The sequence below is a fragment of the Trachurus trachurus genome, assembly GCF_905171665.1.
Source record: "Trachurus trachurus genome assembly, chromosome: 12".
Taxonomy (NCBI): domain Eukaryota; kingdom Metazoa; phylum Chordata; class Actinopteri; order Carangiformes; family Carangidae; genus Trachurus; species Trachurus trachurus.
Window position 1 is genome coordinate 23,659,915 of NC_139908.1, and position 27,801 is coordinate 23,687,715.

The following is a 27,801-nucleotide window of genomic DNA, read 5'->3' on the forward strand; positions in this document are numbered from 1 at the left end:
ATGAGAGGGCGAGAGGCTGAGGAGAGGGAGAGAGAAAAAAGAGACGGTAGGGATGTGTTTGAGTGAGCGGTGATCGGTGCTGCAGGTACACTCAGAGCCGGATACAGGTTTTTACAGCCGCAGCACCAGACCGCGGCAACACCACCGCCTCGGAGCCTCCGTTCCCCCCTCATCCCCCCAACAACCCTCCGCGATGTCCGGCGGAGGAGAGGTGCGCGTCCTCCGCCAAGAGGGTGGACAAGAGAGCCCGAGGATGCCGGCCTGGAAGAGAGAGATACTGGAGAGGAGGAAGGCGAAGGGCGGTGGGTCTGGGGGCGCCGGTGCCGCGGAGACAAGCCCCGGCGGCGCGGGCCCGCAGCGGGTTAACGGCGAGACGACGGGAAACGTGAACGGCAGCGGCAACGGCAGCAGCAGCAGCAGCGGCGGTGGTGGTGGTGGTGGTGGTGGTGGACCCAAAAGAGACAGCGGAGCGAGCGGCGGCGGGTCCGGGCGGAACTACACCATCACCACGGCCAACCAGCACTTCGCCACTAACAAAGAGACACGACCGGCGGCCGCGGAGAGGGCGACGCTGAGGGAGGACGGGAGGCACGAGAGCCTAGTGCTGCAGGAGAGCCTGGGCCCGCTGGAGGAGAACCCGTTCATCAAGCTGGAGAAGGAGCGGAGGAGGCGACAGGACCGAGAAAACGCCGCTCGTCCGGTGCAGCACATCCTGGAGCTGTACGGCAGCGTCCCCGGCATACGGACTATCCGTGCGGAGAATATCATCATCATTGAATCGGATCCAGATTACTTTCCGGAAGCCGGAGGGGTTACAACGGGGTCCAAGTGGCAACAAAACGGTGTGAGTAGCTACAGCTCCCTAAACGACCTCCTGGACCGGAGAGGGAGCGCTGTTACTGAGATAAGAGCCAAGGAAGTGGTCATTTATGACACCACGTTGAGCAAGAGCGAGGAGAACCTGAGCACCCTGGGCCGCTCCGACCATGACGCCCCATCCTACGAGTCGGGTGAGGGTCAGGGCAGGGTGAGCAGGATGCTGCAGAAGTTTGACAGCAACTATGGGAAGTTACAGAAGAAGTCCCACAGCACAGAGAACCTGCTGGACCTGGATTGTAGTGCCAGCAGCAGGCCAAGACTCTGGCCCAAGCCAGAGCCAGATCTGGTGCCAAAGCCCAGGCCGGGGCCCTCGCCCAGCAGCCCGGGCAGCAGCCACCCATCCTCGCCCGTCTTCCAGACCCACTGGTCTTCCAAACCAAAACCCCAGCCTGCTGCCTCTGAGCCAGGCAGCCCCCAGCGCCTTCCCGGGTCCCCACAGTCCGTGTCTTCCTTCCGTCAGAGGTTTGACAGTGGGGGACGAGGTGTGGCCAGAGACGAGACAGACAGGGGGGTCACCACCAAGCCCACCAGGGAGAGAGACTGGGAGGGCGCCGAGGTGCCACCCAAATCCAAGGTGCCATGCTCTCCGGAGACCCGACGTGCCCGTGCCGAGACCCCCTCAAGCCCCGTCTCATCCAAGGTGGCTCGCTCCTCACCTGACTTTGAGATCCGTCCCTCTCCGAAGCCGGACCTTGACCGGATCCCTGACGGGGACACCCAGGCCCTGGCCCTGGCAAACCTGCGCCTGCAGTCCCGAAACTCCTTCACAGTGATCCCCAAGCGACGTCTGCTTGCTGCCTCGTCAACCGGGGCAACCGGTCCCATCCAGTCTTCACCTTCACACAGAGAGGCAGAGGTGCCCACACCGGGAGTGCCAACATCTCACACCCCTACTACACCCGCTGTCCCCCCCTCAAAGAGGAAGGAGGAGGAAGACAAGGAGGTGGAGAGGGTCGTAAGGCCATTCAAGCCTGAACCACCTCCTTCTGCTGCCACAAGTTCTGCACCTCCTCCCACTTCAGAACCTTTGTCTCCATCTCTTGCTCTCGCTCCAGCTCCCTCTCCTCCATCTGGCCCGTCCTCGCCCCCCTCCTCTCCCCTGGCTGTCCCCACGTCACCTCCCCTCCTCTCTCCACCTGCTGCATCTCCCGTCCCCTCAGATTCCCCAGCCCCAGAGCAACCTCCAGTGGATCAGCTGCCAGTAACAAACATCGATGACATCGAAGTGGAGCCCCCGCAGCGCGTCCCCGTCCCCAGCCCCATGGTGCAGAGGAAGAAGGGGAACACCTTCACTGTGGTGCCTAAACGCCGGGCGGAGACCGAGGGCCAGCCCAGCTCACCCGAGCCCCAGCAGGACACCTCCTCCGCCGAGGCCCCGCCAGGGTCCACGCCCCCGCAGGCCCCCTACGCTCAGCTGGGCTCCCTGCTGAAGAAGCGGTACCCCGCTGTGGAGGAGATCCAGGTCATCGGTGGGTACCTGGCCCTCGAGAAGTCCTGCCTCTCCAAGACCGGCTCCACGGGCAAGAAGGTGAGAGTCCGACTTTGTGGCTTTATTGACAGGTGTTACAGTGGTTCTGTGGGCACATAGGGAGGAGACTGATTGGTTTAACACATTTGATTGATTGATTAATTTATCAAGTCATTCTCCAGAAGAAAAAAAAGGTAAAGGAGGAGCAGGTTCCAGATTCTCAAGTGTGAGGATTTGCTGCTTTTTAACGGAATGTTTTTGGCTTTTCAAACAACACGAAGACATTGCCTTTAAGTTTCTGTTTTTTTTTTTTTTAATTTTTTAACATTTTATGGCATTTGAAAGTCTAATTGAATCATCAGCTCATCAAAAACACGTTTCAGAAATTAACCAATGACTAAAATAATCATCATTTGCAGCTCTCCTTCCTAGATTATCATCTTTCAGCGGAAAAACACAAACGCACACTGCAGCACTGCAGGAAGTATTGTTGTATTATTAGGAGTTTTAGTGCAGAACGTGAGCTGAATCATCCCAGTGGGATCTTTAAAGTTTTCCTCTGTTCTAAATTTAGCAGTGAAGCATCACACAAGGAAAGGCTGCGTTTCATCTGTGTGTGGATCTGTCACTGCTATGTTCTTTACCATCACCTGAGCTCTCAGCCTTTTTCCACCTTATGCTTAATCCCCACAGTGTGAGTGAGTGTGTGCGTGTGCATTTGCTATTATAAATCTCCACATCCTATCACTTGACCTGCTCTCAGCCTCAATGCCTAAGTGGATTAAAAGCGTGTGTTTACACAGCCTACTGGAACCAACCACAGCTTTTTTTTCTTTCCTGTGGGTTGCCGTCCCGCAGAAGCATGTTATTTGTTGTAGAGCGCATTATTGGGTTAGGTGGCCCTCCAAGCCTATTGACTGAACAATCTCATCAAGGCTGTATTCAGTGCTCAGGATTTGGCTCAGGGACTCTGAGGAGCACTTTTTTTTTTACAGTAAAATTCATCTGTGTTTTTGTATAAAGCTGAGGTTTCCCCAGGCCTGCTCCCAAATCATAATTAAATGATAACTATGTGCGGTTTTTTTTGGACATCACAGTTATCTTGCAATCATAATCAGATATCTGGCACTTCCTTGGAGAAGGTCTTGCTGTAAATTGCTCCTGTCTGATCTGTATTGGGGATTAATTAAATATCAGAGAATGCCTCTAATTAATTTTAACCAGTGCTCGAGGCTGTTTTCAGACTCTGGATCTGCCAGCATTTTTTTTTTTGCATGTGTTGGTGTTTGTGTGGCTGTGATTGCAGCCTGTGGCTTGAATTCTTTACCTTACATAACATAATGCATCTCATGGAGCTGGTTTTGGAAGTCCGCAGGGTGTGTAGCATGGAACCACCGCAACATCCTGGGTTTGAGTCCAGCGACGCATGTTATCCCCCCCCTGCCTTCTTCTCCTGGTCTACTGTACTCTCTCTGCCAAGTGGAAATGTGTTTTTAGGATGCGTTCAGTTACATCACAGCCCTTCTCTCTTTTCTTTTTTTTTGATCTACAAAGCACCACGTTGCCTTTTAATGCTGAGTATTTTCAGCCTCTTGGCAGCTCTTCAATCTAGGCCGGTGTCTCAGCCTCTCAGACTTTGGCCCACAGTCCTGTTTCCTTGACCTGGTCTGCTGTAATCCTCTGCTCTCCAAGGAAATCCAACTACCTCTTACAGCCAGGGCACGAAACTCAGCCCACTCAGGATTTGTATCTAGTGCACACTGCAGCCATCTAGACTCGTACAGCCCCATTAAATTGGGAATGAAATAGAGAAGTATAACCCAGTATGTTTATTAGTTAGTTTTCTCTATCTAATTGATAAAAACATGTTTAATGTGTCCGAAAAGTGCAGTGTAGGTTTTTGGGATATAAAGTCTTGGCAGTATTTTTAAAAAACAGTTTGTAAATGTTTCATCATTCCACTAAATGGGAATCTGTTAATGTGTTGTGCAGCATCTTTTCAGCATTTCTCTGTTGCTCGGCGGCCAATCGGTGGAAAGTGTGGGATTGTGATGACTGCAAGGTTTCAGAATAAAGTTTCTGTGGGCTGGAGGAGCCATGCTTCCTCTTCACATCACGACTTTATAATGATTTATATTCATGCTGCAGACTGGTCCATGTGACCCGGTTGTGGTTGTGCATGATTTTTTTTTTTATTGTGTGCTCATGTGCATGCAGACGGAGCAGCGAGACCCGGCCATGAGACGTGAACACATCCTGTCTTTTGTCCTTGTTGCTCAACAAACCAAACAGTTTCTCCTTTTGTTGTCTGTCTGCTCTTCTTGGTCATCATCAAGGCCCACGTTTGTTGTTTTTTTTTCTCTCTCTCTCTCTCTTCTTTTCTTTTCTGGGCAGGGCTGCGCAAGCAATTACAAAAGCATCGAGGCTTGGCCTGGCCTGTATAATTTGTGTGGAATTTTTTGTTCAGTGCTGCTTCTGTGTGAGAGCAAGCCTCCGAGAATGGCCTCGGCTCAGCCCTCTGGTCTGGGATTGGGCTTTTTGAGCCTTCTTTTTTTTTCTTTTTTTTCCCCCCTCTACAAACCCTAAACCATTTTTTTATGAGGAAGTTGGCTAGAAAAGAATGTTCCATATGCACATCAGGACTGGAGAACCAAAGCAGATCATCAACTCTTCCTCTAGATTTTCCAAAAATATTTGACTCTATCCGCCCTCTCTCCTCCTGCTGCTGCTGCTGCACGCTCTGATTTCTGAGCGCTCTCATCATGACTTGTACGAGTGCTGAACGGCTGGACCGCATCCAGCACAGTTTCCTTCAGTGGTGCTCATCTTTATCGCTCCATGGGCGCCACTCTTCTTTGTTGTCGTCCTCCTCTAGCCACAGTAGCGCTGCTTTTATTCTTGTGCGGGCGGTGGTTAATAAGGCCTGTCCCCTCGCTTCCAGCTTCCTGTGATCTCCTCCTCTGTATTGGGGAAGGAATTGTGGAAGAGCTATGTAGGTCAAGTGCAGCTTCTTGTACCGCATCACTCTTGCATTTGCATAAAATCGACACGGGCTTTCTAGTGAAACGCGCAGGCCAGGACTGACTCAGTTTCCATCTGCACTTTGATTGGATTGGGCTCTTGACTTAGCCCAGGCAGAATTGGAAGGGGTTTTCTTTTTTATTATTTCATATTTCTTTTTTCTTTGTCAAAGAGAGGTGCAGCTGGCGACAAGACACGGGCGAGGGCAGAGTGGTTTGTTTTTGAAGTCTCTGCTCCCTATGACCGGTTATTATGGGAAAATGGAGACGGACCCATGTGTTTGTCAGCACAACATCTAGAGAGCAAAAAGAGAGAGAGAGAGGGAGGAAGAGATTTTCTGGTGCACCCCGCCTTTTTCCAGTGTTCATAGTTTCTGTGCGTTTGCACAGAGGAAACACTCAGATTACTCATTTCTAAATGGCTGCAGCGTATCTGTGTGTCATTGTGATCATTCTGTCAGGCTAATGATGAGGTTTAGTGAAGAGGATGATGTGTTTGTTACTGAAAGTGGTGATTATTCAGTTGAGTGACTATTATTCTAATGGAGGATGATTAAGGATGGGGTTAGGTATCAGTGTGTTCACTTCCTATTAATCTGAAATGACTGTCACTGTAACTGAAATAATGGCTTTTTCACACATAACCTTGTTTGGTAGGGTTCGCTCTAATGTTTCTTTGACCCATGTGGGTGTGTGTTCAATTAATTCAAGCAAACAGTCAGAGGCAGTTGAACTAGATCAGTTTAAAGGGGTAGTTCAACATCCCGGAGCGTTACGAGACGGAGTTGTTTTAGAGGTAAATTCATGCAAAACCGCTGATGTGCGCTCCCGTCGGGGGCAGTTTTTCGGCAAGCAGTCTCTGCATTTACCTCAAAACAACTCCATCTCCTAACGTTCCATTATTATCTCATAGCCTGGTGAATGTGCAGGTCACAACTTGTCCACCAGAGCGTTTTGGAGTTGTTGAATTGTGTATTTGATGAGTTTGATGAGGGAAACCAAGAAATCCCATGAGCCTCCGTAGCGTAGCTCTGAGCAGCTCACGGCTCTGCTCCGCCGTTCTAAAAACAGCTTGCACCAACAATTAAAGGTGACGAACCTACTCCTAAAACTATAGGGATTATGGCAATGGGCCAATTTGCCAAAATGTTAAACTATCCCTTTAAGTGTGATGCTGATCATCTGTGTAGATCCTGTCACCATAACCAGTTTAAATAGTCTCATTGCACGGGAGGCTCAGGAACAGTGAAGACTCACTGAAGGTCAGTGCAGTGCAAAGTTCCCCATTTGAATGCATTATGGGATACCAGGTGACGCAGGACGGGACTGCAATGTGGGGTATTACACTAGAATTTTTAACAATGCAAATGAGAGTTGGAAAAACCGAGGACAAAAACACAATGTAGTGGTGAGAGAGGGCCGGGTTAATCTTTACTGTCGGTGTCAGTGGATGAATGTCTGTGGTGGAGAAGGTCATTATTGTTCTTCTGGGATTATAGCTGCAGACAAGGCCATGTGTACAGTATGACTCGTTCAGTTCTCACTGGGTCTTCTCCTTTAATGCCAACACGTCCGCTGTCACTATACATTATATGGACTAAAGGCCTGGACTCTGGAAGGAACAGAGAAATGTGTTCTCTCTCCCAGGGCTGCAAAAAAAATAATGATGTCATTCTCTTGTTGCAGCCCTGGTTTTATTTGGGAGTTGTTGCAGTTTGTTGGTAACACATCATCTGGGCAGAACTTTTTTCTTGTATTGTGTGATTGGTCAGAAATTTGAAGTTCTGCACTTGAGGTTGTCGTGAAGTATGAAATGTTCTGGTCACAACTAACTTTGTTCTTGTTCTTGCCACCTTCAGAGTATGTACAGGCCTTTACACGTGCAGCTACAGATCCACCTCAGCCTCTCTTCTCTGGCTGTGAGACATTACTGAACATTTTCATTGGGACCAGCTGACTGAGTTCTTTATGGCACCACAGCAGATAGATAAACATATAAGGTGCAGTAAAGTCAGATACTAGGGCTGTAATCAACCAAAGAAATTATTGGTCGACTGAAGCCCTGAAATTTCAGCTCAGTGCTTGGTAGCCTTGTCCGCCTCAATTAATTATAAATAAACATAAAGACTAGTAGTCTATTTGCTTCATATTAAATCGTTTTTGACCTAATTATTTTGCACTGAAATTAATTACACGCTGTTTTGCAGCACGTGCATCTGCGCAATATCATAGCCCATGAATTCCAAAAATATACTATGTCAACTAGTGATATCAGCACAAGAACTGTTAAAGAATATTTAGACAATTGTTTTTGTCGCGAGGAGAACAGCACGTGAGGAAGATGAAGATGAGCTACTGAACAATGTGGAGGGATTTATAAATAAAATAAAAGCCTCCCTCAAATAAAAGCATGCCCCCAATAAAGGCCGGGTCTCCTGGGCAATGGGCTCTATGCACAGCTCCACTACTTCCTGATCTTAAGCAAGCTCCTTTGTTTCCTGTCTTACATTATTGGACCAACTGATTAATCCAGGTGTGTCTGACCAGTGTGACTACTCAGACACACCTGGGTTAATCAGTGTGTCCAATAATGTAAGACAGGAAATAAAGGAGCTGCCTTAAATTCAGGAAGTAGTGGAACATAGAGCCCATTTTGTAAATAAAGGCGCCAGTCCTCCTGATGGAATTAACACGGCAAAAAATCGACCAATCAGAACTTTGGTCGAGCCAGAACGTATCAACCAGTTGAATGAGAGGTTACAGCCCTATCAGATACTGGTATTTAACAATGCCCTGTAAGTCCTGATATGGCGCATGATGATGTCATTAATATGACTAATCAAATATAGTCCAGGATAACAAGACATAAGCCTAATTGATTGTTCTTTGACTAATGAACTGAACTACAAGTTTAAAAACACTCGGTTATTAGACCAGAGGTGTCAAACTCATTTTAGTTCAGGGGCCACATAGGAGCGTAATTTGATCTCAAGTGGGCTGGACCAGTAAAATGATAACATTATAACCTATGAGTAACGAGAACTCTACATTTTTACCTTTGTTTTAGTGGAAAGAAGTACAGATGGCTGCATTATTAAGATGTTTTCATTTATATCAAAACTTTTATTTACTTTTTTTTTTATTACAAAACATTATGAACAACCTGAAATCTCTGAAGAAAAATACATGTAATTTCAACAATATAATGCCTCTTCTTCTATGCAATGTTCACACAATTTTCATCCCCCGGGCCGGAGTGGACCCTTTGGCGGGCCGGTTTTGGCCCGCAGCCCATATATTTGACACCCCTGCTGTAGACTGATGTGAGTCTAAGAATAGCAGCCACTATGAGGCTGACTGTGACATTATGTATTGATAGTATCTGCACCTATGAATAATACTTGTAAAAGGTGCCGTATAAATAAATGACACTTCTCCCCCTCTGCACTGTTATCATATCAAAGTCATGTTGTTGCAGCGCGAGGAGAAATCCCTCTGCTCCCCCAACATGAGCATGAAAGATGTTTCCTCCATCTTTGTTTGGAGGCCACACAGTACTTCATGGTTAAATGTCATACGTAGCAGCAGGATAAAAATATCCAAACGTAAATGGTTAAAAGCTGTGAGTAACACAGGAAGGCCAGAGAAAGGGCACACTCCTACATTTACATTGTGTGCCTGGGCTACAGGTGTGAAAGTCCATTGTGTTTAATTATTTACCAGCCAGCAGACATTCCCCATCGCTCCTCTCTTACACTTCCTGAAACCTACTACTCCACCCACTTGCTTTTTTTTTTTTTTTTAAGTCCCTTTCAAAATAAGAGCCCCTGAGTGAACCTTTTATCCTTTTTTTTTTTTTTTTTTTTACCTCTTAGACACAAAGAAAAATATTTGCATTTTATTTCTTTTTTTTTACTGTCTGAGTTAACAATGAAACGTCTTGTTAGTTACTTTAATATACTGATTTGAATCTGGTCTCGGTTCACTAAGATCGCCACAATAGCTGATCTTGTTTTGTTTTCCAGTGAAAGTCGAGTAATGCCTTGAGCTGCCCTCTAGACAAAATGACTCTATGTCCCCAAAGCAGCAATTTCTAAGTGTGTGTGGGTGTGTGTGTGTTTGTGTGTTCAATAACATAAGATATGACATTCTAACATTATCAGGCAGCTGGCAGAGTTTATACAGTCAGGACTGGTTCTATACTAACATGTTATCACCTTTATGAAGTTGTGTTATGTCAACACTGCAGCAGATGAGTAGCCTATATAATTAGTATTTACACGCCCTGAACATACACAGCTACATTAGTGTTCATGTTTCTACCTTCCCACTGATTATTCACTGTCTTTCTACTTGGTCTTTGGTCTCCACCTGCTCCTGAGCTGCTAAACGCTCCACCCTGTTCACCTGTTACTCACTCACTGTGTATGCGTGTGTGTTGTGCTGTTAGGACTGGTGATGTGCGTGAGATAATCAAATCAGTGAGACTGATCCGAAGCAGCGAAGTTGTGAGCTATAAAACCAAAAGAGTGAGCTTATACGTGTAGGAATTACTCCCATATAGCGTTGTGGTTGTATATCACAAGCAACTCAATTGTATTTTTCATGCTGCATTCACGTGAAATTGGGCAGACGGCAGACGGACAACAGCTGCTGCACGTAACAGCATAAACAAGCCTCTATGTAAACAAGTGGTCCGTCAGCACAAGGCAAAACAATACACGTGACAATATGTTGTCATGGCGATGTGGTATTGTTTACCTGAACCACGTTTTACCGGCTTTCTCTGGACTTCTGTGACTAAAATGACATCTGGTTTGTTAGCGACGGCCGTCTGCCCGACTGCAGGTGAATGCAGCATCAGTGTAACGCTCCATTCCTCCTCACTGCGTTACCGCGGTGACTTTTCACAGGCGCCACCTCGACCTGAGCCGACAGCTCCGGTGTCTCCGCTGAGTTTCCGTGGTTTCCTACCGTCACGCTGCCACTGAACGTAAAAACATGGCGACACCACATGGCAGCCAGCACCGAGCTTACCCGCTCCATGGAGATATGAATGATATGAACGGCTAATTCAGAGCTGAAAGGAACACTTCAGTTTGTTGATGGGGGGGATGATCACTGATTAATGAAAAACAGACTTTTGAACGAAATAATCGATTTTCGTGAATAGATAATAGGAGAAGTTACACAATGTCCCTTTAAAGAGGCTAAATTGCTGCACAGAGCTGAAGGGAACTGAAAAGCTGGTTTGTGTTTTGTTTGTTTCACTCCACTGGACTCAACATGTAGTCACATTGAGTCACAGTCCCATCAGCAACTTAAAAAAAAAAAAAGTTTTTTAAAACCCCTCTAATGCCTTTGTCACCCAGCTGGTCACAGGAGAGAGAGAGGTGCTACTTCTGTTTTCATTATTGATATCGCTTGTGGTGAAAATATGGTTTCCTCTTTAACAAGCTTGTCATTTCTTCCGGGGGCTCTGTTGCTGTAGGATGCAGACACACAAACACTCTAAACACACACATACAGTTTCTGCATAAACACCCACATATGGAAATGCTGCTTTCCCACACACACACACACACACACACACACACACACACACACACACACACACACACACACACACACACACACACACACACACACACACACACACACACACACACACACATAGCCCTTCGGCTCATGCGCTACCCTGCAACGTCGGTGTAATTAGAATTCAGCCAGCAAAGCCCCACTATCATAGTCATGTTTAATTCAGTGTGCGTGTGTGTAGTGTGTATGGGTGCGTGTGTATCTTTAGAGTGCATGAGTAACCAGATGAAGAGGCTCAGAGCAGGGCACGCTAAGAGACGGGGCTTTTTGAAAAGTTTATAAAAAGAAACAGAGTGGGCGAGTTGAGAGAAACCACTGACTTGTCATACCTGTAGTGTTATTTTTTTTTCCCACAGTCTGCTTTAACAAATGCAAAACACTGTTGGGAATATGGGGCCGTATGTGCTGCATTTTGTCCGTAATGTAAATTTCATTCAAATGCTTTCTCCATGGACGGTGCATGTGCTCTACCTGGATTGTTTAGGCTGAGTAATCCTCCGGCTCAGGCCTGAGACGTGCAGCCTGGAGATGATATTTCTGTTGTGGTTTTTGTTTTTTTGCCCCGTGTGGCGTCATCGCTGCTCTTAATAATGAGCGTTTCTATGTAAACCTGTCTGTATTACGGCTACATTGCTTCTCCGTGTCTGTCTGTCTCCACCTCTACTCTCCCGTTTCCCTACCGTCACATATCCATGGCGCCTGTCTCCAGGGCAACACGAGCCGTGGCCATTCTATCCTGTCATTAGGACTCTGGGATAAGAACACACACTCTCTCTCTCACACACACACACACACAGACTTTGTGACGTCAGTGTTTTTTTGTTGTTTTTTTTGTTTTTTTAATACTTTATTGTAAAGCTTCTTTCATTGCCTTCACATGTACAATCAATCTTTCCAATCTCTTCAATCTAAATTTTTTTCAAGTATATACTCACAAAGTAAAGAACAAAAATGATTAAAAACAGACAAACAAACAAACAAATAAACAACCTGAGGTACTACCCAGATTAGGGTCTCTAAGAGAGAAAGACATCGGTGTTGATGCTGTAGATATTGCTGTCAGTGGTGGGTACAGAGCTGTGAGGAGGAGCTGCATCAAATTGAAGCGTCTCATCATCTAATAAAAATATTTTAATGAGTTTCCCACTGAGCTCGTTCTGTAATCAGCAAACCAAAAATCAGCGTTTCTGTGGGTGGAGACTCCAACTCCAACATCTCTGATGTTTAGGGGAGGACCGGAGTGTTTTCATGAGGCCCAGTGTGAAGCCAAGGTCAGTTATTTCAGGACAGGGTTGAAAAACATGTTTCTGTTTTCCTTTGGTTTTTCATCCGTGCGTCATCTGTGGCTCATAAGATCTTTAATTTTACAACTGTTTGTCAAACGTATCTCTGCCTTCTAATGCAGTTTCTTTGTAGTTACGGTATCAGATGACATGCGACATTGCTGGTATGTCTCCATGTTTTATGGCATCAATTAAATAAACATGCATTATTCCCTGGTGGACATTTTTATACATAGCTCATAACAGCGTATATATGCTGCCTAAAACAATCCACAGTTCAGTGCGTAGTGAACTGAATAACACGTCATCATTGTGCTGGAGATGCAGCTCTCTGGATGATTGTAAGAGGCAACATATCTCAACTTTATAGGACGGATCGTTGTCACAGGGGGAGTCATGATAGAGGATGTTCTCAGTTTTATCTCTGTGTTCAGCAGAGAGATGAACCCATCCATGTTTAGCCTAGCTTAGCATAAATACTGGAAGTGGGGGGGAAACAGCGAGCCTTGTTTGTCTAATGCTGTTAAACTCATATTTACCTTTTTGCTTTTTCTTTGTATTTGCCTTTACATTTAATATGTGGACAGCTGAGTCCAGTGTTTTGCACATGAACGCATGTCAGTTCTTTTTAGAGATTTTATTTTCCATCCTTTGACAGAAGTCAGATTTCACCCTTTAGAACAGCACAGACATATTTCTCTAAATGTCAGCACCTACCTTTCATTCACAAGTTTGATTTGGATTTGTCGACTAGCATTTTATGAGCTGTAATAATATTTTCCAGTCACTTTTTACACTCTATTAATAAATAAACAATAAGAAATCATTCAGCCTCGTCATCATCATCATGCTACATCTGTCCAGAATGTCACACCTTCTTTACTGTGTGCCTGCAGTGAGACTGCGTCGATCATTGACTCATCTTTAACCCAAAGTTCACTGAAACGGGAGCGTTATCACTTCTGGAAGTCCAGTCGACTGCACAGCCACTCACAATGAACAGAGTGGGACACGCCCATCAGCTTTCTGTCTGTGCTTTGGCTTTTGTCATTGAGGACAGTTACTCAAATAGTTGCACCAGGGGTGACGGTGTAACAGTGGTCCACATGTTGGCGCCTGAAAACCAGGTACAGACATCCCCGTAAAAGAATTAACAGGTAATCCAACAATGATTTCACTCCCTGAAAGTATTTTTTGAAAAATTTGCCAAATGTCCTTAAAAAACAAACATTAAAGGGATAGTTCCACATTTTGGCAAATTGGCCCATTGCCATAATCCCTATGGTTTTAGGAGTAGGTTTGTTACCTTTAATTGTCGGTGCAAGCTATTTTTAGAATGGCGGAGCAGAGCCGCGAGCTGCTCAGAGCTACGCTACGGAGGCTAATGGGATTTCTTGGTTTCCCTCATCAAACGTTCCGTTCTTATCTCATAGCGTGGTGAATGTGCAGGTCACAACATACACACATTTTGGAGTTGTTGGATTGTGTATTTGATGAGTTTGATGAGGGAAACCAAGAAATCCCATTAGCCTCCGTAGCGTAGCTCTGAGCAGCTAGCGGCTCTGCTCCGCCATTCTAAAAATAGCTTGCACCGACAATTAAAGGTAACGAACCTACTCCTAAAACTATAGGGATTATGGCAATGGGCCAATTTGCCAAAATGTTGAACTATCCCTTTAAACGAATAAAGATCCGAAGTGGATTTTCCCACAAGAATCACCCAGACCCAGTGTGCAGACTCCTGTTCTGTCCTTTGTCCTGATAGTTGTTTTTCAGACACACCCGACCATCCCATCTTTCACACAAGAGTCCAGAAGTGAACATTTATGTATTAAACGCCCTAAACGCTGCCACAAAGACTGTGTGTGTGTGTGTGAGGAAGGCTGCTGATAGGGTTCGATCCCCACCCTGGTCTCACCTTACGTATACACCGAGTGCAGGCCTGTCAGTCTGAGCCAACAACACTGTTCTCATCAGGGAGGAAATATGAAAACAGCTCTCACTGATCTGTTGGAGAAGCTTGTTGATACAAACAAGTTTTTGGTAATGTGTCTCTTCTCCTGTTCATGTGTTATCAGACAGACAATACAACCCAGCACTGGGAGAATAACACAACACACGCTCACGCTCACACACAGTTACAAAGGGCATACTATTACAGCCGTGACTCACACTATCTGGAGACATGGCAGTGTAAACACACATTTTCACATTTGGCTCTGCTGCCTGCCCACACCAACCAACCAACCAACCAACCAACCAACCAACCAGCGCCGAGCACCATCATCCACCATCCACCTACGCGGGAGTGTAGAGCTTTTCTCGGTTGCATCTGTGTTGTGATACTCGCTCATCAGTGATCGTAGCACTCCGAGTTTCTGCTAAAACGCTGAACTGATTCGTGATGAGAGATCTGACGACACCCACACGAGAGCTTGTTCATTTTCTGACCTGGATCTCTGGCACAGATTCCAGCTGCAGGGGTTTTCAGTAGGTGTAGCTGTAGCTCTGGTGGGCGCTGACCTTTTATTGAAGTGTGTCAGGACACTGTGGGCCTACAGGTTTTGTAAGTGGGAAGGGGGTGGGGGGGTGGAGGAGGACACATTTTCAGCACTGAATCCCTGTGTCCAGCAACAGATGTTGTTGGGTCTGTGTGTTGTCTGTCAGCTGCTGAGGTGCATCTCCTCTGCAGCAGGATGCTGTTTGCTCAGCAAATGACTGTACATAATGACTCTAAGTAATGTGCTTACAGCTATGATCACTGCTGCAGCAGCTAACACAAGCTCATGATTTATATAGTGTCGACAGTTGTGGCGTTATGGTAGAGGAGGATCCAGTCTAAACTGATGAAGACAGTTAAAGGGATAGTTCAACATTTTGGTAAATTGGCCCATTGCCATAATCCCTATAGTTTTAGGAGTAGATTCATTACCTTTAATTGTCGGTGCAAGCTATTTTTAGAACGGCGGAGCAGAGCCGCGAGCTGCTCAGAGCTACGCTACGGAGGCTAATGGGATTTCTTGATTTGATTTCCCTCATCAAATTCATCAAATACACAATACACAACAACTCCAAAACGCTCTGGACAAGTTGTGACCTGCACATTCACCACGCTATGAGATAATAACAGAACGTTACAAGATGGAGTTTTCGAGGTAAATTCATACAAAACCACTGATGTGCATTCCTGTCGTGGGCAGTTTTTCAGCAAGCAGTTTCTGCATTTGCCTCAAAAACAACTCCATCTCGTGACATTCCGTTATAATCTCATAACGTGGTGAATGTGCAGGTCACAATTTGTCCACCAGAGTGTTTTGGAGTTGTTGGATTGTGTGTTTGATGAGTTTGATGAGGGAAACCAAGAAATCCCATTAGCCTCCGTAGCGTAGCTCTGAGCAGCTCACAGCTCTGCTCCGCTGTCTAAAAACAGCTTGCACCGACAATTAAAGATAACGAACCTACTCCTTAAAACTATAGGGATTATGGCAATGGGCCAATTTGGCAAAATGTTGAACTATCCCTTTAAATATAACAAATTCAGATGCGTATTTGTCATGAAAGTGCATTTTTATCAGACTAATAGTCACTGTAGCTGTTTCCTAAATTATTCTGTATATTGTTTACTGGTATAATTGTTAGTAGGGATGCACTGATCTGTTTTTTTCAATCCCAATGCCGATACCTCGGCTTAGCGAATCGGCCGATACCCGATACCGATCTGATACCACTGTTACTTTACTTTTACTTTACTTGATTATGGATCCCCCATTAGCACTTGCCCAGTACACATCAGTCCAGTAAACCTTCCTTCTATTGCATAACGATATATCTGCCATGTGGAAGAGAGTGGCTTGACTTTAACTTTGTAAAACATTGTTGCTCTGTGTTTGATGTCACGTGTGCTGCTGACACGTGGTATAGCCAGCGTCACAAACATAGAACTGAAGTGAATAGATCAGCGTCATGGATCAGCCCCATTATCCAATACCAGATCTAGCTATTTCGTCAATATCTGGGGCCAATATCTGATCTTAATATTGGATCAGTGCATCCTTTATTCTTACACACTGAAGGGATTTCAACACGTTTAAGTGGAACTACTTAGACTGTAATGATTAAAACTGTAGATACTGTGTTGGGGTGAACAAATAATTAATCAAGAGAGACACTGAAGCTTATTTCACAGCTGTTGTTCTGTTTCTGTTAAAGTCTTGAAAGTAGGACATGACATGATGAAAAATGGATGGACGGGAGAGCAGCCTTCTGAAATGTGAAGTGAATCTCCTCTGGGTGTGATGGTTGGTGCATCATGCTGTTTTGTTTGGGATCATGTAGTTGACACTGGTCCTCCTGATTAAGCAGCAGCAGCAGCAGCGTGCTGAGTTATACCACATGCTTTGTTTAAGTCCATGTATGTGTTATTATCCCTCTCCTCAGGCACTAATGCAGCTGCAGCTCAACTCCTCAGCCGGTTCATTGTGGTGCTGTTCTAATATTACCTGCCTGGCTGGAGATTAGCTCTAATCAGGCACCTGGTCGGGCACACACACACACACACACCTGTAGCCCTGTTCACACACTTTATTATCCCACATTTTGTTACACTGTTCCTGATTTGAAGCCACTGATTTAATTGAGGCTCCTCCATGCACCACGGGCATCAGATGCTTAGCCACACACACACACACACAGAGAGACACACACACAGTGTATGAGCAGGTGTGCCAAAAGCGCACCACGCCTCGTGGCACCTGACGATACTTGGATAAATATAGAAATGTATTTTAAAGAGACGCACGCCCAGTGAGACGCATGTAAACACAAAACGCTGGCATGCTGCTGCGCCCACAGTTGTTAGCTGGAAGTGCACTGCTGCGTCATAGCTTTACTCTAACAGCTTTCAGCTTCAAGTCCATCAGTGTGTGTGTGTGTGTGTGTGTCCATTCAGCAGGAGCCACTTTTCACCAAACGAGGACACGCCATGCTGGGTGGCCTGGAAAAAATTCCTGGCGCTGCTCCCATCTCGCCGATTGGCCAAGGCACATTCATGAAGACATAATCTCTTCTGCTGACTCTCCTCTTCCCCTCTCGCTCACTTCTCCTTTTGTCCGTCCCTTCCGTGGCCTTTTTTTTTTTTTTTAATGCCTCCTGCAACAACAACACGCAAACAACAGACAAACACAGCTGATGAAAATGAAGCCAGGAGCTTCAGCAGAAACATGTGTCTCTCACCACAGTGTCTTGTCCCTCTGCTCCACAGACCAACCACAGTCCTGACATAAGTCAGCTGCAAAACTCCCCTCGAATAAATGAGCATTCATGCTGAAGTGACTGGACTTTCTGGTGTGACGCAAGGATTTTTTTCCCCCATGAATTCCTTTTTTTCTTAATATCTCCCCTCCCATTTTCGTAGTTTCCATATTTTAACCTGTTTCATTCTTGATAGAGAGATTTTGATTTTAAAAGTAAAGACAGAAATGTCCTAAAATGGCAACAGTTTAAAAACAAAAAAAATATTACACACAAAAATCTACGTTCCACCTTTTTGCTATATGTATAATTCAATTTTTCTCATAAGTAACCCAGGTCTATAGGCGAGAAGATTCTCAGCGTCACTAATCTCGAAACATGATCAAATGCTTCCCAGATTTCTTTATAGGCCTCTCAGAGTGGAGGTATGTTGATTACATTTGTAACTGGACAGTTCAGTTCAATAAGTAACCTGGGACACACTCGTCACTGAACTTGGATACTGTTGCTCTTCACATCTAGTGAAAGTGAAAGAAAAGCATTTTTTGACAGAGCTGATTTATAACAAGACTGACATAAACCACAGACAAACACACAGATGTGTTGAAACCAGTTATATTTAAAGACTACATCCGTTTTGATAATAACCCAAGAGCTGTTAAAACAAGTTTAGTTTAGTTTCTCTATTTGTGTCATTCATTGAAAAAAGAAAATAAACACAGTTTAATACAAAAAAAAAAAGCTACTCCTGAATGAAAGGGGGCAGAAAGAAGCAAACGTATAGTCTAGCCCTTTTTTCAAGAAATCCTTTTACAAATGAGATAATATACGTATCAAAAACAACACAGGTTCTACAAAAGTAGCATTTTTTTTTCATTGTTTTACTTTAATTCAAGACACAAAGTATCAGCTCCTCGTACACACACATGACACACACACATGTACACACACATAGTTGGTCTTTGATGAGCATGAACCAAAACCAAGATAATTAGTCAGTCAGTGCGGCAGCATTGTGTCTGAGTGAACAAGAAGGACAGCAGGCCTGAGTCGGGCCCCAGTTGGCCTGAATCGGGCCCCTGTTGGCCCGTCCCATAGCCCCAGGAAAGAAGACGAATCACTTCTGCCTCTTTAATGTCGCGTTTTCAACATCATCTAGATGAAAAAGACTTGAAGCCGAGGCTCAGACTCGAGCACCAGCAGGCAGGGAGAGGTGCACCGCACCGCAGATAAAGATCACAGCTCCGTTGGCCCCATTATTTATGCTCTTCTGTCTTTCACTCTTAGTCGGATCAGCGCCGCAGCTAAACAGGCAGAATGTGAAGTCAGAGACGCCGTCTCATCTAACGAGAGGCTGATATGAGAAGAGAGTGAAAAGTGAAAGACAGTGTGAAGGGAAGTGAAGCCAGCAGCTAAGTCTGATTTATTGATAGACTTGCATTTGGCAGCCGGAGACTTCCTTCAGTACAGGATGCCAGGTTAGCAAGGAAACGCTTTTTGTGGTGTAAGTTTAACACAGGAACTAAAAAAAGGAAGTTGGCGGGAGTGGGGGGGCCTAAAAATAAGCGACGTCTGGGACAGAGGACTCGTTTTAAAGATGTTAATGCAGTAGCAGAGTCTGGATCTATACACAGGATTTGATTTGTATTGTGGGTTGTGCTGTTACGATGGCTGAATGCTAATGGGTTTTTTTTCTTCCTGGTTGTCAGAAGAAAAAAGAAACTGTGAAAAATCCAAGGAGTGGGAATAGTGAGATCGGTCAGGGTTGAAACAGAATTTTTATGACTTTCTGTTTGTTTCGTCTTGAAAGGTCAGGGGTGTTACTTGAATTTCTGTTCTTCTCTGAGAGAAACTCTTCATCCATGAGTTTTCTGTCAATTTTCCAACAAGCCAAAGAGGGTGGTAGTGCAGTCATTTCATCAGTACCTCTATTGAAACCTTGACCAACTTGATGGATCTGTGGATGGATTTGTGATGTGTGTAAGAACAGGCTGGACATTCAAGTACTTAGCATTAGATAAATGAATAACTGGTTAAGGCTATCCTCTTTGTTCAGTTGACATGGTTCACTAACTGGTTTGAACCCTGGTCCTTCTCTGTACCACCACCCGTCGTGAACATCAGAGAGAGTGAAACAAAACAGCCACTGATATCGTTATCACTACAGATACTCTTATCCCTATTTTTATTGCTCAATTAGATATTATCAATCAATATGATAGTGGAGATCCAGTCGACAAACGGAGCAGATCACTAGAGTATATTTCTGGAAATGTCCAACACTTTGGGTAAGACTTTATAATAAGTACACATTATTAAGCATTAGTTAAGCATTAATAAATACTGAATTCTTCTTATCAATGATGGGTAAAACATTTTTAACTGTGTTTATGAACAAAAAAGCCACGCTGGGAGGCAGGCAAGCCCATAGATATATACACATAGAGCCGTAACAACTACATGATTATTCATGTTATAAATGATGAATTCAATATTTAATACTTAAGTAACGCTTAATAGTGTGTACTTATTATAAAGTGTTACCACACTTTGAACCTTTACTGTTATTTAACTTTAAAACCAGAGAAAGGAGCCTGTGACGGACTGCTGGTGGTGTCCCATTGACCGATGTTCTGTTCTGACTCCGTGGGTCTTAGTTTTCAGTCTTTAGGCCCTTTTATCGACCTCTGACCTTAATCTGCAGCCAGTTGTCTTGAATCCAGAGACCTGAGCCTGTCCAGTCCTTGGTTTATTGACCGTCATCTCTTATCAATAGTGCCCTGTCTGGAATGTCCAGGCCGTCACCTCTAATCTATTGGCTTTAGTCTCTCACCTCCGTCTGAGGAAGTTTCAATCAGGGCAAGCCACACCTGTCCAAGGTTCATGGTAGCCTCATCCCTCATCTGTAGACCTAAATTTAGTGGCCGACTTTTAATCTGTCAACTATTATTTGGAATTTATGGACCATTCATTGTCTGTATTGTATTCACGTCCTGGGTCTATGGACTGTCAAATTTAATCTCTAGGTCCTAGTACTGAGTCTAGACTAATGCCTAGATCTGCAGACCTGTAGATTTTCTGCCATGGTAGGATTCTTCCTTGGATCTGTAATTTGAAAACCAAAGACTCTTGTCCCTGCTCTGTACACAGGACTGGAATCAGTACAGTAGGCCCCTCACCCTGAATCTGTCTGTCTTCATCTGTCAACCTTTCTTTGGAATGTGTGGACCTTGTCTTTAAAGTTCAGACTCTCATCCTTTGTCTATAGATCATTGCCTTTAACTCTAGACCACTGTCTTTAACCTGTAGACCTGTGCTTCATCTTTAGATCCTCAACCTTGTTTTGAAAAGGTCATTATTGTCCATGATGAGCTAGCCCATTATCTTGAATACTGGACCCTTGAACTAGACTCTCATCTAAAATCTAGTTTCTCAAACTTTTAGACTCTTCGCCATTTATAAATTCTGGTTTTATCCTTTGCTTTTACTCCATAGCTCCTTATTCAGAATCTGTTGATGCTCAGCCTCAATCATAAATATCTATAAACTTTTATTTTGAATCCAATGAGCCTTGCAATCTACAGACTCTTATCTTTGATCTGTTTACTGCTGTCCAGAATCTATAAACCCTTGTATGTCGGATCTATAGACCATTAGACTCTGATGTGTAGACTCTCATCCTTAATCTACTACCCACCTACTTCTATACCTGTAGTCTTTGTTGGGAATCAATAGACCATTGTCTTAGGCTCTAAATCTTTATACTGTCATCGAGAATCTGTTCTCAGAATCTGTTCAAATGGTAAATGGACTAGTCTTATCAGCCGCTCAAAACACTTTATTAACCAGTTCTCCAACACATTCATTCATTCACCCAGATACACTAATGGAAAAGCCATCAGGGCAATTTAGCGTTCAGTATCTTTCCCAAGGATGCTTTGAAATGTAGAGGAGTCAGTGATCAGAGAGTGAACCTTCTGTTTGGTTGGTTTACATGCTTCAAAATATAAGTGTTATTGTGAATATTGTGTAAAATAGTGGCCTTTTCCAGTCTTACACCTTTATCAGAAAGTTTATGTCAGTTTTTTTTTCTCTCTGACGTACATAAAGAACAATAAATGATACAAATGCAACTTTCCCAAACAAAACATTGCTATTATATACAGGAGTGTTTAATTTTCCAATTTGTCCCGTTCAGGAATGGGGCTTAAAATTTAAATGTTGGTAAGAAAAACGTGGTTTTATGCACATGCTGTGACACACGAGTTCATACAAACTGACATACTGCTTAAACCGCCTGTCCACCATCAAGAAAAAACCTCAACGTAATTACAGATATAGATTTTAAAGAAGTCATAAAAGATATGGAATAAGTATGAAATCTGAACTCTGTGTGTGTGAGTGTGAGAGAGAGAGAGAGAGAGAGAGAGAGAGAGAGAGAGAGAGAGAGAGAGGTGGGGCTGCTGGCTTGTGGCCTTGTGATGGAGATTATGGCAGATTTAGATCAGGGCCTACAGAGTAGATGGAGCCAGGTACAGTGAGTTAAGAGCAGTCAGCTGACGACCTCGGGGAAGACACGGGCGAACCCTGCTCTTATATGAGTGTGTATGGGCTGTCATCTCCATGGCAACTCAGGAGGAAGAAATAAAACTTTTTGCGGGTTAGCAGAGCCTGTGTGTGACCAGAGCACATGAATAGTAAGTTATTACAAACCATTTATGGCCGCTCGGTCATCTTTAAACCGTAACCCTACGATTTTGCCAGTTTGAAGAGAACTGCAGACTGCACAGAATGAAATCATAGAAAACTCAGTCCAGGAAAAGTTGACAGCAATTGAAATATAACAAAAAAAAAAAAAAACATGCACAAACTTTGTTGCAGCAGTGACCTCTCTCTGAAGGTGTGAGGTGTCTCCTTGGAGAGTGACGGTCAGCCAGCATGCTGAGCTCTCTGGCTGCACCTTTGCCTCTCATGTTGGATTACACGGCGCAGCAAAGTGCAAGGGCCCGTCTCACCCCACGGATCCGTGTTTGCAGACCACTGAAGCGATGCCAAACAGACACGTCTTAGAGCAAACGCTCTGAAACGATCAATCACAGGCTCCCTCGAGCTCCTGCGAGGCTGCCACCTGTCCCACTCAGAGGACACAGCAAGAGCAGCGCAGTGCGCCCACTGACAGCTCCAAACAAACTGCAGCTGTGCTCTCCAAGACAATCCCTATTAAAAGCCCCGCTGAATAAGTTATGAGGTAGTTGATTCATGTTGAGCTTTACGGGCGTTAACTGCAGTGCAAGCAAAGGGCCCAGACGTGTGACAAGCATCTTTGTGGACGGGGTAATTACACAACAATGAGGAAGTTATAACCTGTTAATGTTTACTCATATAAAATGGGAGCGGACTCCAAAATGAGAAGATGTCTGATACTTTGAAATCTTGGCTGGTGGCTGTGAAGTTTGGACTCTTCAGCGGCCAATTCAGCAAACAAACAGTCAACAGCAGGAGGTTTGTTTTCCTGGTCAACAAATCTGGGTTGTAAACAAAGAGCTGCACCACAGAGGGTGTAAACGGCTGCTCACCACCCCGCAGCTACAAGCCAGTGGAAAATGTGAATTCACACTTGCAAAGTATTTTTACTTTTTCAATCATTCCATGATGAAATGACTACAAATCAAGTTTCAGATCAAAGAACTAATCATACCAAGTCTTAAAGGGATAGTTCACCCAAAATTGAAATTTCACTCAGTATCTACTCACCCTCATGTCGACTAAGGGCTGGGAGAAGTTTCAGAGTCCTCTGTGCCTTCTCTGAGTTACAGCGGGGCTCCGTGCAGCACTGCATGTCCATATGACGGTTGCGAACAGAGCTCACTTTTCTTCATCCAAAAAGACACACCAAAAAACATCCAAATACCTCCATAGTGCTCGTCTGTAATGTCCCTCTTGTATTGAAGCCTCAACATGAGAAATTGTTCCGAAAAAAAATTTAATAAATCTGTATTTTAAGCTTGTTTGTAGCGGAAGCTCCCAGCACTGCTCTTCCTGCTCCGTCCAAATCTCGCGAGCCCTTAGTCGACATGAGGGTGAGTAGATAATGAGTGAAATTTGAATTTTGGGTGAACTATCCCTTTAAGACAGGCCACGTATTTCAACAGTCACCGATTTTAATGTAATGGTTGATTGGTGGGTGTTATTTAACCATTTTAATCTGGATGTTTTCATTTTAGTGTCCTCAAATCCCAAAATTGGGTTTATCATGAAATTAAACCAAAAGCATGACACAGTGGGGAAAATAAGTATTTGATCCCCTGCTGTTTTTATAAGTTTGCTCCCCTACAAAGAAATTGACGGTCTATAGTTTTTTATGGTAGGTTTATTTTGACAGAAAGAGACAAAGAATCAAGAAATAATATCAACATATAAAGGTTTTAAATGAATGCACATTTGATCAAGTGAAACTCTATATATTTATCCATATAGGTTTCTGCTGTATCTTCTCCATATCCAAAAATGCTTTATTTCACCTTAACTGAACAGTTTCCTGCGTTGGACTCCAAAATACTTGAATCAGCCACGTGTAAACAAATAGCATCAGAACACCTTTGTAGCTAAATCAGGTCACCTAGATTTTTATAAATATAGTACTCACTCTGAATCATGAGCAGGCACCTGCCCAAGTCTCCCAGTCACAGCCAATAATCACTGTCTTTTGGCTGTTGACTTTGTGCTGTCGTCCTCAGTCCAGAGCCAGTAAAATAAGTCCTGCACCCAGGGAAGTCAATGTCGCCGTGTATTTGTAACATGCATGGGAACAAATTATGTTGCTTACCCATTTGTGCTATTTGTTTCTGTTTTTTTATTTCATTAATTAGGGGAAATAATGAACAGAACAATAAAGTCAAATCAAAGCAGTTTGAATGTTGAAGATAAATGATCATTTACACAAATGTGTCTGTGTCTCCTCCAGCTCAAAATCTCCTTCAACGAGTCGAGTCTCCAGAGCACGTACGAGTATCCGTCAGAGAGCAGCGTGTGGGACAGCGGGGAGGAGGACGAGGAGGACAAACGGGACGGGAAGGTAGCGGACGAGCAGCCGAGCATGGTGGGACGCATCCACATCCCTCGACCCAGTTTCACCAGCTCGCCCACACACTCGAACAGCAACGGTGAGACCGCATGGAAGGAGCAGTGATGGAGTGGGGGAGGCAGGGATCATTTAGTTTCTGGGGGGGAAGGAGGTTGGTTTGGGGTGGGGGTTGGGGGGGCAATCGTGCAGGTTTAACTTTTTCATCCAACCGGCAGCTCAGAAATGTCAGCCTCTTCTGTCCACCGCTTTGGTTCTGATGATTGTTTCTGGACATTTTTTCACATGTTGCACAAAGATTAGAACACATTTTCACAGCAAGTCCCCTGACAGTGAATGGTTCAGTGTCTGGTTAACTGGAGATGAACCTTAACATTCCTGTCTTCTGAAGCAAAAACTAATGAGCTAATTAGGTATTTAAACCTTTCTGACATTCTGGTCATTAAATGGACGATGCACGTTCCTGCTCTTCGGAGGATACTCCTCATCTTCGACTCATCAGATGGACATCAACACAAAACCATTTCCTGTAGTGGATTTGTGTAGCACTTGTGTGTAAACAAAGAGATTTGAATTTTGCTCCTAGGACCACGAGATCAATAAAAACTAAATACATAAAGAGGAAGTGGAAGCATTAGCAGCAGAAATTAAAAAAAAACATAGTGGTGAGATTAAATCAATAAGAACCAAAATGTTAATACAGAGAAGAATCAGCTGCACATATGGCAGAGTGGAAATATGACATGTATTCACTTTTCAGATTGTATTATGAAAACCTGCAGATCTTTTCAGCACGAGGGAAGTGAAAATTGGCTTTTTGCTTAACGTTTCAGCACTTCCCAATAATGCACCATTAATGACCAAATAAAACGGGCCGTGCAGGCAATAGAAGCTGGTTTCACTTCATCTGGTTTCATTCATTCTCTCACATTCATATGGAGGCACTATCTATCCTCTTGGAGTTGAGGAGTAAAAGAAGAGAACTGATCATCTGACTGTGTTTTACTTTAAATCATTGAACTAATCATCTTTGCCCAAACCACTGGCCCAGTGAAGCTTTTAACATACAGCTTTAGGCTGAGTGAGTCACAGAGGTGTTGTCATCATTTTTTGCTTCTTGTTCTATGGTTTTTTAAATGTCCACATGTGTCCACCACCTCGTTTCTCAGAGCTGCAGCATTCATCCACGTTTCCTCTTTCCCACCTAGAAAAAAAGACAATTGTTTCATTGTGTAACAATTTGATTCCTGACGGTTTATGTGTATGAGGAAATATATATGATGACTAAAGGGAAAAAGATGTCAAGAAACAGAACACCTGGACAGTTGTGTGTGTGTGTTTGTGTGTGTGTTTGCTGCCACAGAGAAAAGTTGAAATGAGGAAAACAAAGGAAGAGGAGACGTGATCGATAGGAAGGAGAAACACTGCTCAACTACACTGGTCTTTATTATATCAGCACTCTGCCCTTTTTTGTATGGAACAAGTGTAACCCAGTGGAAAAGTATGGTGACCGAGACCCCTACTGGACAAACTGTGAACTTCACTTGGGGAATATGTAATGAACCAGCGGAGCATTAGCTTTCTTTAAAGTGCTCACAACATGCAGCCCTATTTTCTCAATAGAAAAGTAACTTATGAATAATTAATATGCATGCATGCTATTGAAAAATGCAGGAATGACGTATCTTAATGGATGCACAAAGTGAAGGGTGCAATGCATTTGAAAGCCTAATTGTTACGATGAAATCACAGTGAGTCTGCGCAGAAGAGGAATGATGCTCATGTAGATAACACAGTGTGTGATGTGTTTTTATTATCTTGCAGACCTATCCAGCTACATTCCCAAGCACTCAGTGGACTTCAGCGCCTGGCAGGAGCACAAACATGACGACAGTGTTTACCAGGAAGACTCTTCCCAGCAGACACAGATGACAGAGGAAGTTATGGTGAGAGAGCTCCTCCCTTTAAAGCTGTCCACTCACTTTAGGTGTCGGTGCATCTCACTGAGGTCACTACAATTCCACAACTTTCAAGACTTGAAATGGTTTAAATACAATTAAAGCCTCTATCTATTTTTTTTACCACATTAATATCAGATTCAGATCCAACCATAAAATATCCAATACATTTTATATGATGTTCAAAAATAATAAATATAGGAGTTACTGTTTATAATTCTTCTCAATGCTTCTCCAGTTACTCAAGGAATCACATAGTCTACTGATTATTTTCAGTTAATTGTCAGTCATCAGATGTCAATCAACAATCAATCAACAGTCAATCAAGTTGTGCTTTGATTGGTTATTGTGGTTTTTCATGATTTTCCATGTAAACCAGCATTAAAGGGATACTTCAACATTTTGGCAAATTGGCCCATTACCATAATCCTTATAGTCTTATAGCAGTAGGTTCGTTACCTTTAATTGTCGGTGCAAGCTATGTTTAGAACGGCGGAGCAGAGCCGTGAGCTGCTCAGAGCTACACTACAGAGGCTCATGGAATTTCTTGGTTTCTCTCCTCAAACTCATCAAATACACAATCCAACAACTCCAAAACGCTCTGGTGGACAAGTTGTGACCCGCACATCACCACGCTATGAGATAATAACGGAACGTTAGAGACTGCTTGCCAAAAAACTGCCCCCAACGGGAGCGCGCATCTGCAGTTTTGCATGAATTTACCTCGAAAACAACTCTGTCTCATGATGTTCCGTTATTATCTCACAGCGTGGTGAATTTGCAGGTCACAATAACAATAGGGATTATGGCAATGGGCCAATTTGCCAAATGTTGAACTATCCCTTTAAAGGGACTAAAATTGGTTTAGATGTTTAGTGATAAGTCCTGTCAGAAGTTTGTATATGGAAAGACATGAAAAATCAGATCCACATGTTACTGAAAACAAAGATTCCTGTTCTACATAAGGACAGCAGGGCCACAGGAAGTGCAAATAGCTTTATTTAACCAGAGAACATATTTTATTTCCACTCTTTATCCATCAAAGACATGCAAATTGTGTATTAAAGTTGGAATGAAGTCACAATTACAAACTTGCAGTTCAAGTTCCAGTGTTTAATCTTGTGCCTTGTCTCCCCAGCTGACACCTGCAGACAGCTCCTCCCTGTCTGACTACAGCAGCGAACCTGCTCTTTACTTCTGATGGGTCAGACCGGTCGGCTGTGCAGCAGCTCTGCAGCATCACACCTGTGGGACCAGACTGCAG

At 44.0% G+C, this 27,801-nt stretch overlaps 1 protein-coding gene across 1 annotated transcript; it reads left to right on the plus strand.

Moving 5' to 3' along the window:
• Positions 1 to 103: 103 nt before the first annotated feature.
• Positions 104 to 27,801, plus strand: tprn (taperin). The gene is made up of 4 exons (XM_083982846.1): positions 104 to 2,407; positions 24,463 to 24,661; positions 26,404 to 26,525; positions 27,676 to 27,801. The coding sequence occupies exons 1-4, from the start codon at positions 194 to 196 to the stop codon at positions 27,736 to 27,738; spliced, it is 2,598 nt and encodes an 865-aa protein (XP_083838972.1). The 5' UTR covers positions 104 to 193; the 3' UTR covers positions 27,739 to 27,801.

Bases quoted from the DNA above. Each gene is read 5' to 3' on its own strand.
- tprn (XM_083982846.1), top strand. From the start codon at position 194: ATGTCCGGCGGAGGAGAGGTGCGCGTCCTCCGCCAAGAGGGTGGACAA. The intron at 2,408-24,462 runs GTGAGAGTCCGA...TGTCTCCTCCAG, and splicing joins CCGGCTCCACGGGCAAGAAG to CTCAAAATCTCCTTCAACGA. The intron at 26,526-27,675 runs GTGAGAGAGCTC...TTGTCTCCCCAG, and splicing joins AGATGACAGAGGAAGTTATG to CTGACACCTGCAGACAGCTC.